Genomic DNA, 12,379 nt, shown 5'->3' on the forward strand with positions numbered 1-12,379 from the left:
GGATGTGACGCGCCACCTCCGTGCTTGTCGGTATTGTCGGGGCTCGACAAAAAGAACGCCTCGTCAGAAGACCGGCCAGCAGCCCTTCAAAAGGATGGCGTCTTCCGATGGCCAGCAAGCGGCGGTGGTGGTGGCCCTATAACGTGTCGCATCAGGCTTGCAACGTTACGTGACCTAAACCAGCTGGATTTGGCAAAGACAGTCCACGATAATGCATTCACCGGAAAAACACAGGAGGCAGGTGTCAGGGGCTATACACAGGGACCTCTACACGCAGATACTTCAGATGTGGTTAAACGGAGGACTGGTAGTGTCTTGACGGAATGACCGGTGTCCCGTATGGCCTGTTGATGCGATTGTGCTTGCACAAGGGCAAGGTGAAGGAAAGCCTAAGGTTGCACGGAATATGATTAACGTGCATCGTGCGGCTTCTGGTTCAAACGTGTCCCGGAATCGCCCGCGCGAAGGGCCAGCGCTACCTCCATATTACACGGGTGGAGGCCTAAAACATTGCTAGTCGGATATACTGCGCCCGCTTTCGTCTTGTTTGTGTGCAGTGCACGTAAATACATGCACTCTAACTTGCAGTTCGACCCGTATAAAATACTTTCTGGCTGTCCCAGGGTGCAACGCGGACAGTTTTAGTCACTGTTTCTAGTATTTTTGACGCTCTCAAAGCATCAGGTTAGCTATCAACTACGAACGAAGTCGGGGGCTTGCATGTACCTACTCCCTCCAGGCTCCCTCACCACAAGGCAACTTTACATGAAACTCTAGCTTCTCCGCCCCTGCCTTGCGATGACGCCCACATAGGAGCGCTACGTGCGTCTCAGAATTGCTGACGGTGCTGACCAAGTGATGTGTACGGCGAGGCCCAAAGTCCTTCTTAGAGTTACAGCTACGCCAGCGGCCTTATATGAGGGTGATATCGCCGCTAAGCTTTGGATCTGCAACCAGTAGTATCGAAGCTGCTTCACTACGCTTGAATGTTACGATTCTCAGTGTGTACGGAGGTCAAATCCTGTCAGTATCCCTTTTTGAAACACCGGTAAGGTACTTTGACAGGAGACTTGGACTTGCTTACACGGCCCGAGACCACGCGTGTAGATTTTCTGTCCGAACGACGACAGCAGGTGTCGTTACACGCCAAATCGTTGTTCAAATTACCACATACCCTAGATAGCCACGATGCGTCACGGCATCGCACAGAACAAGGTGTGCATATTGCTTCAAGCAACATCAGAGCCCGCTGAAAGAAAACATTGCCAAATTGACGCTGTCAAATTCTTTTTTACACTCGCCTTTCACCTCTATGGGCGCGACAAACATAATTGGTGTCGCCCCACTTTTATCCCATGAGCTCCTTTGCCCTCCTGTGAAAAGACTTCTGAACGACGGCGAAACATGAATGCAGAAGAGGCGTCGCTTTTCGCCTACTAGACCCATCTGTCGTCACCGCGTTCGTCCGTGATCATGGTCCCATACCAAGATGCTTGCTCCCAAGGAAAGTTCGCACCTGGCATGCCGCTACGATGAGACAAACGCTCTGTGCCTCCAAATTAAGGACGAAGAAGAAGCAATCCCAAAAACACTTTTTAATGAAGCAAAGCCAGGCTCTGCACGGTCACAAAACCTCTACGATGTAGGGGTTGCACAAGAACATCTACCGCATTTGTATTTTTACTGACAACTTCCGGGTGCAGAAACGTCCAGGTCGTTCTGTTTGTGCCCCAAGGCCCACCGACGTCCTCATTGACCGATTAAAATTTCGTCGATGCACAAAACTGTATATGGTGTCTAGTTGCTGATCGGCACCCGACTGGGCTTCAGCAAGCTCCCGAGCTGCCGAGGCAGGCGATCCGCGAAGCCGTGAATGAAAATAGAGGCGCTGCTGCCGTCGCGAGCATAGTGATAAATGCTGGTGAAGCTGCAGCAGACGAGAACGCCTTCGACCCCTTCGGCACAAACTGGAAAATCGTGAACCACGTGAAGCGAAGCCTAACACGCAACTAGTACGTGCGGCTATGTGTACGTGTCACACGTCGAGACGCTTGTACCACAGCTCGCGTAGTACACATCCTAGGGACACTTTGCGACCGGCTTCTCATACGGACGTAACCGCCCGTTTCCTTGTTAAATCCTTGATTGGATTGCCCAGACACCTGCAATTCTCGCGAAAAGGAAGTTCGGGCGTTCCGGCGCGCAGGTCATCGAGCGCTGCGCAGAGCAAAACTCACGTGAGGCGGCCCAGCACTGCCCTGTGACGGCGCTGTGATGTACTGCGGCGCACGCTGCAGCTCAAAATAGCCACGCTCTCCTATCGGCGGAAGTAGGTATGGTTGCTGCATCGGGGGGTCCCGAAAAGGCTTCGGCTGAAAAACAAAGAAAAAACCGGTGATGCGGTTCCCAACCTCCACTACTAGTTCATGCAAAAATCACGAAGCACAAGAAAGCAATTCACATTCATATCGGTCGGTTGTTTACAGGGACTCAAATATAGTTACTACGGCCAGGCCATCGCCTCTCGAGCGATCCTGGTCAGAATACAAAGTGCATGCTGCGCCAGTCAGTTGCCGCCCCTCAAGTTACTGATGCATCCCGCCCAAGTTCGCGATGTCACGCAGTGTATTCTTCCATAGGACCTGCACTGCAAATGCATCACAGCTAGGACTGGGATGAGCGGCGCATGAAATGAAATCCATTAAGTTTCCAACGCAAGAATGGACGCGAGAATTAAGTTGTGTTCGCGGAATCTGCCGCACCCACTGTAGCACTCCGGGCGGTATCGACGGTGATAATGCAGTTCAGCCGGCAGCCTCCCGGTGTGGCCCCGCTTCATACAAAATCCTGCTAGTGAGGCAATACTGAACTTACGCAGCATTGATATGAAGGTATTGAGACATCGCTGAAGTTTTCGTGGGCAGGGGTGGTGATTTTCGCAAGGGTGTCCGTGCAGCCTTCAAGAAAACCGTATACATTATCGCACAGAGGAGGGAGGGACGGCGCCTCGAACGAAGGAAGCTGCAGTTCGCACTTGGGTAGACTGGGTAAAGCGGTTGGGCATCGAGGCGACGGGAGAGCTTCTTGTACAGCGACCAGCTGTGCCATCGGCGCCTCCGGCATTACGTAGCGCGCCCGCCTCACGATTGGCGGCGGCCGAGGAACTCTATGAGGAGGGAGTCTCTGGAAGAGTCGGCAAATAAAGGGCATCGCACAGCGCTTTCACCGACTGGTACAGGCATGTTGGGGTGATGGCGTGTGTCCCATGGGCCGGAGCAGAAGCATCACTTGAGGGTGAGAGAGTAAGCAGCAAAGCGTGACCACACATATTCATGAAACAGAAGATCTTGAATCAACCCTGATTACACCGGCTTCATAGAAGGCGAAACACCGCTTGTGCCTTGTGCCCTTTGATGTAGGATCTAGCACAGTGTAGCTACAGGAAAAATCAATGTGCACTCGTGGCAAGGAGGCCAAACAATGTCACGCCTACAGAAGGGAGCTTACCCTTGAGAAAGTATCGTGTATGTCGGGCTGCTTCGGGCCGAAGACAGACTGAGGGTATACTGGTGGCGGACAAGGCAAGCTGCACGAAGGTAAAGTCGTGTGTGGTTTAGCTGCATCGACATCTTCAATTTCTCCTTGTAACTCTCCAAGGGTCGTGCAGATTTTCTTAAGTGCAGTGCCGGTGAAGTTTGGCCTTAGCCGGATATCCAAACCGTCAACTTGCATCTGAGAGAACAAAAGATGATATTATGTGTCCGATAATCGTTTCTTGATGGAACAGGTATGCGCGACTGGCGCGATACTGCGTTACTATCTACAGTGATCAGGGCACCGCACGTCCCCATGGAACTGAAACTGAGATATTTTCTACAACCAGACGATAATGGTTGTTCCACGCTCCTCTAACCTAATTTGGCCCGTACGCGCGAGTGCTTGCAGAAACACCCCCGTCCTCGGGTTCCACTTCTTGACGATGATAGCTGGGGTTTGGCGATGCACCATGCATACGTTGAGCGCGCTTACCGTTACAATGCCCGGAAGAGCAGTATACACCAGCCGAAGCTTCCCGATACGACCGTAGTCGAGCCGCGCATCGACGCCATTGTTCTACACAGTGGGCACGCAGGCAGCGCCAACACGTGGATTAAGCGAGGACATTTGATGTGGTGTATGTCACCAAAACGAGCTAACGGGATGAAGACGCTCGTTCAGAAAAAACGGTGATGAGAGGTGACTAATCATGAGTTTACATACACCACAGTGCGCTGTCAGGCAAAAATAATTCTTCCGACTCCGATTGCCCGCGGCAGCGACAGCCATGCAATTATGCACACTGGCAAGATGACGATCATTGTGCCTAATCGGTCCAACCTCGTCAACTACCAAACTGGTCTTACCTGTAGCAAGTGGTTGACGAAATCCGTCCGCAGTGTAAGATTGTTTATCTCCACTCCCTCATTGAAACCAAGTGTAACAGTCTTTTCGTTGACACCTGAATGTCCACACCATCATATGCAAGCTGGTGAACAACCAAGCCGCTTACGGCGGAAGCGGTTACCCACGTTGAAGGCGCCTGCCATTACAAATCCGACGAAATGACAAATACCGCGCCCCAGCGGCACATCCTGGTATCCGCTACCAACCTCCATTTGTCCCTCATACGGAACTGCGAGAGTGCGATAAGTAGCGACCAAAACACGATAGCAATCGCATCCTACGAGACATCATGTAACAGTGCAGCGCTGCGCTTCACCCGCATTTCACGCAAGGCAACAACGCAAGCAGCTATGGAAACCATAAGAAGATATTGGGGGGTCAGTCGATAAAAAACCTTAACAAGCGCACAGTGTCTCTAGACAAGTATATAGAAACGCGTGTGGCTGCCCGTCGCCCTACACTCCGTCCCTCAGTTTCTGGTGACGTTCATAGATGCCCCGGACGACCTCCATGGACTACACGCGACGCTTTTGCGATCAGTTGTATACAAGTATTGCCTATTCTCCCAAAGAGAGGAAGGCCTAAAAGGTTTAACCGGTGCTGGACACAAGCAGGTAGAACGGTCGAATGAGCATTGCGCATGGAGCGTCTGATCCGGCATTCGCAGCTCGCCCCTAAAATGCGGGTAGGCGCTCAACAGCGGCTGGAGCGCATTACGACGTATTCGAGTTGGGTTCTGACGAAAAAATGACACCCAGCATCTCTAGATGTCTCGCAAATACTCTGTCTTATCACAGGTGGACAGGCTCCGGGCGCGATGACGAGAGTCAACCAGTCTCAGCGCAGCGACCGCATGGCGACGCATATGCAGGGACGAGGGTGACCCAGCAACTCAGCCGAACCCGTAGAAATTCCCTGCTCGAGCTGCGCCGTTCTTCTTAATATTGTTGCGTTAAAGAAAACGAATCCAGTTCCAGGAGGACCAGAATGTAAAAGAGCCGAGGTACCCTGTTGAACACGACCTGCTAGCCCGGCAACGCTATCGAATGACGTACCTTCCACATACTGAGAAAGGGTCTTCTGAATTAAATCTTTGATGTAATCCATCTCCCTTATAGAAGAATCCAGAGAGAGGTGCGATGTCGATGCAAGCTTTTTGGCAGCACCGTATGAAAATGGTCGCTTCGCGGAAGTACAATTGCAGTGAGAGTTAGCTGACAAAGAGACGCAACTGCTCGCGGTCTTGCAGACAGCTAGTGGCTGTGTCCTGCGATCCTCGAACTGGCACCCTCCGATCCAAAAGAAAGTTTTTATAGGGCAGGGTATGGGAAACCTCAGATTCTGCACCGAAAAAGTAATGTGCAAGGGCCAAGAGAAATATGAAGGAAACACGAGACAACTGCGAATCCGGAAGCGCGTCATAACTCCCCACTGGTACCCGAGCAGCCAACGTGCGGCTTGCAGAACGGGTTTTTTCGGGGGTCTCCTGTTCGCCCTTGCAACACAAGGCATTCAAATATCGCCTTATATTCCGACGGGAGGGTCGATCTCGCGGCTGCGTCGAAAGACCCGCGTAAAACGTTCGCGAATGGTAGAGGAATTCCCTTTCTCCTTCAGCGCGAGAGAATTGCGAGCTTACACGCGAGATATTGGTGGTAAGGATTTCATTTCTTGAGAAAGTCTCTTGGAGCCGAAGGCTTCTATCGCAACGAAGCACCGTACCCGACGGGCAAGACACGTCGTTGGTTCTAGCGTTGTGATTGCCAGTACTATCGTCCAGTCGTAGTCTGCCGATCAAGTTCGCCGGGGCGACGGACCATAACAAGGTCTGGGTGAGGTGAACGGGTCTGACAAATTCGCTCACAGTTGCGTTGCTGCAAACGAGGCACAGGCGATGCTGTCTATATCGCATTTTTTATCCCTGCTCTTCCCGGTTGTAAGTCCAATCTTCGAAAGAACAGTAGCAGCCATTTGTTCTATCGCTCAAGACTGCAGATAACCAGTTGATTCCCTCAGGAGCCCATCCTTGAGATGCGAAGAAACAGACCCTCCGTACGACAACCATGCCGCAAGGGAAGAGGTCGACGCGGCGGCGCACACATGTAGGGCGGCGCTGCGACTGGCCAAGAGTTTAAGGTGCCATTGATTTGCGTACCGACATAAACACATCACTAGACACCATGGTAAACCCAGGATCAAGGGTTTATCGGGCGCGGCAATCGTCACTTCTTCCCTCAGTTCTTTCGCACACTTTCTACCACCAGGCAATCATCACCACGGCGGCCTCCTACAGGCCAAATCGTTCTCACCGTTCCTGTGAGTAGATGGCACAGTCATGTGCGCGCAAGGGTCCTGAGGCAGCAAACAGCAGTTCAGTTCCTTCCCGCTCCGGTCGACGGCTCACTGTGCCCCGCCTGCATCACCCGAGGATGCCTCTTCTATTTCGAGTTCTAACATTTTTGCCTTCACCGTTAACTATGATCGATTTTTCTCTTGCCGATGTGCTTGTATTTCGCAAGGAAGAATCACTACCTGAGACGCCACTATGCCGCACTCGCAGGTTACAAACATTACGATAGAAGCGACCGTTGCGTACATCGGGTAAACGGCAGGCATGGAAAAAAATCGCCGCTCAACAATCACTGTACACCACCAGCGCCCGCGACGAATTTTGAACACGGGGGTCGAAAGTCTGAGTGACGTCGTCTGGATTACGGGTGGCCATTATGCACAGTACAACGGGAAGCTGACTCAAACACTCTGAAGACCATGGCCAAAATTACTTACTCCACGGCCATGTATTCTGTAGTATCAACTTTCGAACGCGGCAAGCTGTTCTTGCGCAGGTACGGAAAAGTAGTTCCACGATTCAAAACTGCAGCAGGAGGCTCCGTCGGTCGTACTAACGCTGTATGCTGGGAAAGCCATAAAACCTGCGGGGCGGTATCTCATCGCTTCCAGAAGACCTGCCGCTCGTCGACTCAGCGCGACTCCTCTAGAAGATATAACAAAGCTGAAGGAAGCATGAGGTCATGAAAGGCAAGAGATGATACCATCAGTGGCGCAGGTGTCTACAGCAGTATTTCGCGCGCATCCGCCCGGAATCAATCTAGGATAGTGACACGAATACCCGCGGAGGGCTGCTATCTCACGGGTAGCACTATTCTCCACTGATACATCAGTGGTGCCCCTTTGGGCAAGGCAAAGTAGAGCGGTGCGCTGCATTTCCTCCGCGCGTACTATGCTGGGCTCGACGCCGCATTGGATCCCTCAAGCAAGTTCGGGAGGTTTTATCCTTGGATACAAAAGCGTGGTATCCAAAGATCATGCAGCGTGAGGATTTAACAGCAGTGAGTTGTGATAGGGTTCCGCTAGCGGTGCCTACATCACGGGTACGAGACTGAACAGCAGAAGTCAAAGAGATAACACATGGAACGCCTGGACGCGTAACATGGAAAGCGAGCTTCTATCAGTGAAGTGGGTGATTTTCGAATCGTTGCAGCGCCCGTGGTGTCTGGCTGTTCAATCTTAACCTGAACGCTGGTAACACACGCTTGATTACGTTCGTCGTCTCGGGTGACCAGAACAGTGTGCTGGCGCTGGAATCCATGAAGCCGTGGGCAAGCCAGCGGGTGGTCATTTAACGCCGATCGTGCCTTGAGCAAACTATAAAGGCAGTGTAATGGGCTCTGGCTTTATAAGATCAGTATAGTGTCGGCCCTTGTATCTGTCAGGGTTTCAGGCGGTCGCTAGACCCACGATGCTTGAACCACATAGGTTCGACGGGCGAGACTCTCATGCTTTGTCGATGCTTGTCTCTCGACACGGTATACAATAAGCATCGCGGCTTTCCGTAGAGTGGACCTCATTGCATGCCCCCGGCTGCTACACACAGCGACTCTGTCCCAGTGCTGAGTCGGTCGCTCCCGTGCCCGTCTGCAAGGCAGTGATGTTTCCGGGTTGCTTCTATGGGAATACAACGAGCTGTCGAACAGAAACTTCGGAACCGTTTGGTGGCGTGTTTCTGGTAGGTGGGACTCGATCCTGCACCCATGGTCTACCCATTGACTGTCCGTGCAGGTGCACAAGCTCGAGGCCGACCCGGTACCTCCTGTTTTTCCGGAAGAAGGACCAACCTTCGGGCGACTCGCGGGCACCATAGCAGCGGACAGTTGTGGAAAGGTTTTTCCTTGAATGCAGCGCATACTGGGGAGGACTGCAACGTTTCAGGCCCCACATTATTCTAAAGCGGCACCTGCTAATATGAGCTTCGGCTGTTTTTGCTTCAGGTCCTGATTCGTGAGGCGCGCTTCATCGAGTTCACTTTGTGCCTCTCCAGTCTTGCCGCTGGACTTCTTTCTTTTCACGGCTTCTATACGGCCTGACAGCGCCGTGGCACGCTCCCCGCAATAGGCTTAAGCAGCTGATCGAGAGTGGAGATTCATCCGATGTGACGGAACTATTCCAAACTCGGGTTGCCATGCGAAAAACAATGGACCACCCGGTCGGCGCCTTCTTCATTTTCGTGTTTCCGACGCTGCCACCGAAAAACTGGGGCCTGCTCCAACTTACACGAATGTGGAGCGATCATGCCCTGAGATCACGGCGGCGCAGGGTCGTATCCCTTAAGTGAACCCACGTTCCTTTCCTGTCGTCAGCCCCTCGTTCCTCGTGAGTCGCGCTGCCGAGAAAATGCGGAGTCCCCAGGCTTCTTCCGTCTCTCCTTCGTTGGGCGTGCATTCTGCGCCGCTATCAGATCCGGCCGGTGCTGCGGGGGAGGTTAATGCTGGGGGGCAGACGCCGCCCCGCCTCATGACCCAGGAACCAGATTCATCCGCAACATCTTCCTCACGTGATGCATACTCTGTGTCGCCTCGTCATTCAGGCTAATACCCTATCCGAGGAGCTTATATAAGTGGGCATGAGCTACGGCTTCCTGACGAGATGACAACGTGGCAGCCAACACAGGAAACAGCGGCTGGAAAGGAGTGTCAGGCAGACGGTGAACTATGGATTCGAACGGCTGTTCTCTACACGTTTCTATTCTTGGTGGGTATCCTTTGGCTATTCCGCCATTCCGCTGGGCCAAGAAGACTCCCCGCGGGAGGTGCTGGTGTCGAGCCATCCAGACGGTCGGCAGTAGCTGCGCGGCCGTCTGCGCCACACGACGCCGATAAAGCGCATTTTCTGTCTTTCCTGCTGGATGGGGAGTACAGAGAACCCATGCGACGTACTGGCGGGCAACCAAATACCGCAGCACTCGTCACCAGTGCAGAGTCTGGTCTCTACGATGACATGCAGGGTCCGGATGCAGCAGTTGGGGGCCATGACGAGGCAGGTTGTACGAACGCAATACCACCGGCAGAGTCGGCGGCAGCATACCCTGCGGCTCCGGGGGCGTCAGCTCACGCTGCTACTGATCTTAGAGGGGAGGTTGACCCCTGCCCCCATGGTGGCACAGCTGAAGCAGATGGGCCACAAAATGAGCGAGTGCCTAACGAACCGGCTGCGCAGGCGTCCGATTCACAACTGCAACGGCGAGGAAATGCCTCTGCCGAGCTAGGAAACAATGACGGTCACGGGAATCCGGAGCGAAGCCCGAGCAGCACCAGAAGCCTCATTGTTGTCGACCCGGCAAGGCCCAGTCAACTAGAGACACACGAGGCGGCAGGCGATCCAGCAGAACGGGACTCTGGTCAGAGAGAAGCTCCCCTCGGCTCAACCGCGACGGTCTCCGCAGACGCCTGTTCCTCCGAGGACCCAGTGGCGGCAACACTGTCATCGGATGCAGCACCTCGTGAACGGCCAGAAGGGGAATCTGAATTAAGTGACGATGATCCATTCTTCACGGGTCAAGATGAGGAGAATGACTTCTCAGGAAGGCGGTACAACAAAATCTATCGGAGGATTCCGCAAACGTCATTCAGTAGGGCGGCTCGCAGGCCATCCTTCTGCTCGGAGGGTGGACAAGGGCATCGCGGAGAACAGCGCTCTTTCATTGGAGTGCACTGCATCTGCGGACATTGCTAGCACGGACGGGAAATCGCTACCTGCGACACCAGAGAACGAAACAGACAAAGGTTCCTCGACAGCATTGTCAGAAGTGCCGTTGGCCATGTCTGTTGGGGCGGCACTCTTCCCGTCTACGGCAGATTTCCAAGAGCACTCCACTAGACGTTTCCCAGGGAAGCCGCCAAATGCGTTGGTTGGTGACGTGTCTCACGCAGTTGGTGGCGTTGACCAAGGCGCGCTCGATCTGTTGGGGGGAGCTCTGTGGTAGGTGTTCTAGCAGCTGCAGCGCCAGGCGACGAAAAGGCAACGGACGCCGCGCCCAACCAGAATGCTCCACAAACTGCAGATAGCCAGGTCGAGTACCGAGGAGACACAGAGGCAAAGTTCTCTTTGTCAGACGGGGATGCCCTGGAGGCAGGTTCAGCAGGGAGAACAGACGAGACTATTCCGCAAGAAGGGTCCGCACCATCGCCTACGGAGGATGGGACGGTACATGAGGCGGGTGCACTGGAAGTTTCTCAGGTTGGGCATGCCGCCGGAACTGTCCATGGAAAAGAGGACGCCGAGCAGGGGTACTTCGAGGACGCGGCTGCTGCGGATGACGTAGAGAGCGAACGCCTGGTGGTGAATTAGTAGTGACCCTGGACAGTAATCGCGATCAGGACCAACTCTCTTCAAACACAGTGACGGCTCTGTCAAGGGACGAAGACCACAGTCCATTACAGAGTACCATTGCAGCTTCGAACGAACCAGCACAGCCTGAGCTTCCCGATGGACAGGAGAGCAACGGTATGCACGCAGAGAAGAATGCGGTCCCGTCGGATGGGGACAGGAAAGCCCAAAAGGGGTACCCTGCTGACGGTGGATCGAAGATAGCAGCCACCCGGCCACTAGCGCTAGAATTGAAAAAGCCCCCGCCACGCCCTTCTCGCGAGCAAAAAGGCCTCCTACAGGCTGTAGGAGTGGGCGCGGCTGCTGCGGCCGCCGCATTCCCAGGGGGGATTTGGGGAGCAGAAGGGGCAAAAAAGCTCATTCAGCAAGCGCTGGAGGAAGATCTGCCTTCTCCGTTCAAACGTCTGACGCGCACCCAGCGGATGGAGTCGAAAGTGCATTTCATGGTTGGCTTACAGTGGCTGGGTGAGGAGGGCGAGGAGGTTCGACGGCGCCGACCCCGCGACGCGAAACGTAATTGGAGGCCAAACCTCGACAAGCAACAGCGACTTATGCAACGCCTCCTTGCAGATATCAAGTAGAAAATGGATACATTCGAGGAGCGTGAGCTACTATCCCGCAACGCACCGTTCAGGAAGATGCACTGTTTTCTAAAGGAGATGTGCGACAAATTTAGAGATACCGAGGTTCGTTTGACCCGTAGCTCGAAGGTCAATGCGCCAAGTGGAATCGCAGACGACACACCAGGGGAAGAACTGTCGTTGAAACAATCACCTGACGCAATTCCGTCAGGGCGGCCCTGTAACCATGTAAGCGGCGCGATGGTCAAGCCCGTGATGCGAGTGACGCATCTGTGGGTACGGAAGCTCATGTGGAACGAGAAAGCTCCCAGAATCGTCGAAATTCTAAGCATATTGGCTCGAGATACCATTTTGATGAGGCTACTGATACGACGTCGCAGCTCGTAATGTTCCTGACAAAGCTTCGGGTAGACCTGCACGTGCATGTTGCCAAGTATGTGAGTTAATCCACGGCAATGCCACCCAGGGTGCAGCAGAGAAAGAACAGCGACCACCTGCAGCTTCACCACAGGTCCTGATGGCTCACAACAGAACCATTAGCCGCGCCACCTATTTTTGTGGTATTGGCACGAACGCAGTCGGCAAGCGACGAAAGCACATCCTTTTCATCGTAGATCGGCTTGTTGACAAAGTGTCGGAATACGTCAAGAGCATGGTTCGCCGATACGCGC

At 53.6% G+C, this 12,379-nt stretch overlaps 2 protein-coding genes across 2 annotated transcripts; one reads left to right on the forward strand and one right to left on the reverse strand.

Annotated features, from left to right (window-relative positions):
- Window positions 1-2,207: 2,207 nt before the first annotated feature.
- BESB_082620 (uncharacterized protein) lies at window positions 2,208-5,550 on the reverse strand (the record flags this gene model as incomplete). The annotated part of the gene is made up of 6 exons (XM_029366612.1): window positions 2,208-2,372; window positions 2,875-3,183; window positions 3,508-3,732; window positions 4,030-4,113; window positions 4,404-4,498; window positions 5,499-5,550. The coding sequence occupies 6 exons, from the start codon at window positions 5,548-5,550 to the stop codon at window positions 2,208-2,210; spliced, it is 930 nt and encodes a 309-aa protein (XP_029217072.1).
- Window positions 5,551-9,387: 3,837 nt separating this feature from the next.
- On the forward strand, window positions 9,388-11,088 carry BESB_082630 (uncharacterized protein; the record flags this gene model as incomplete). The annotated part of the gene is made up of 2 exons (XM_029366613.1): window positions 9,388-10,369; window positions 10,724-11,088. 2 exons carry the CDS (start codon window positions 9,388-9,390, stop codon window positions 11,086-11,088), a joined length of 1,347 nt encoding a protein of 448 aa, XP_029217073.1.
- Window positions 11,089-12,379: the final 1,291 nt, after the last annotated feature.

This window comes from Besnoitia besnoiti, chromosome VIII (genome assembly GCF_002563875.1).
Source record: "Besnoitia besnoiti strain Bb-Ger1 chromosome VIII, whole genome shotgun sequence".
NCBI classification, from domain to species: domain Eukaryota; phylum Apicomplexa; class Conoidasida; order Eucoccidiorida; family Sarcocystidae; genus Besnoitia; species Besnoitia besnoiti.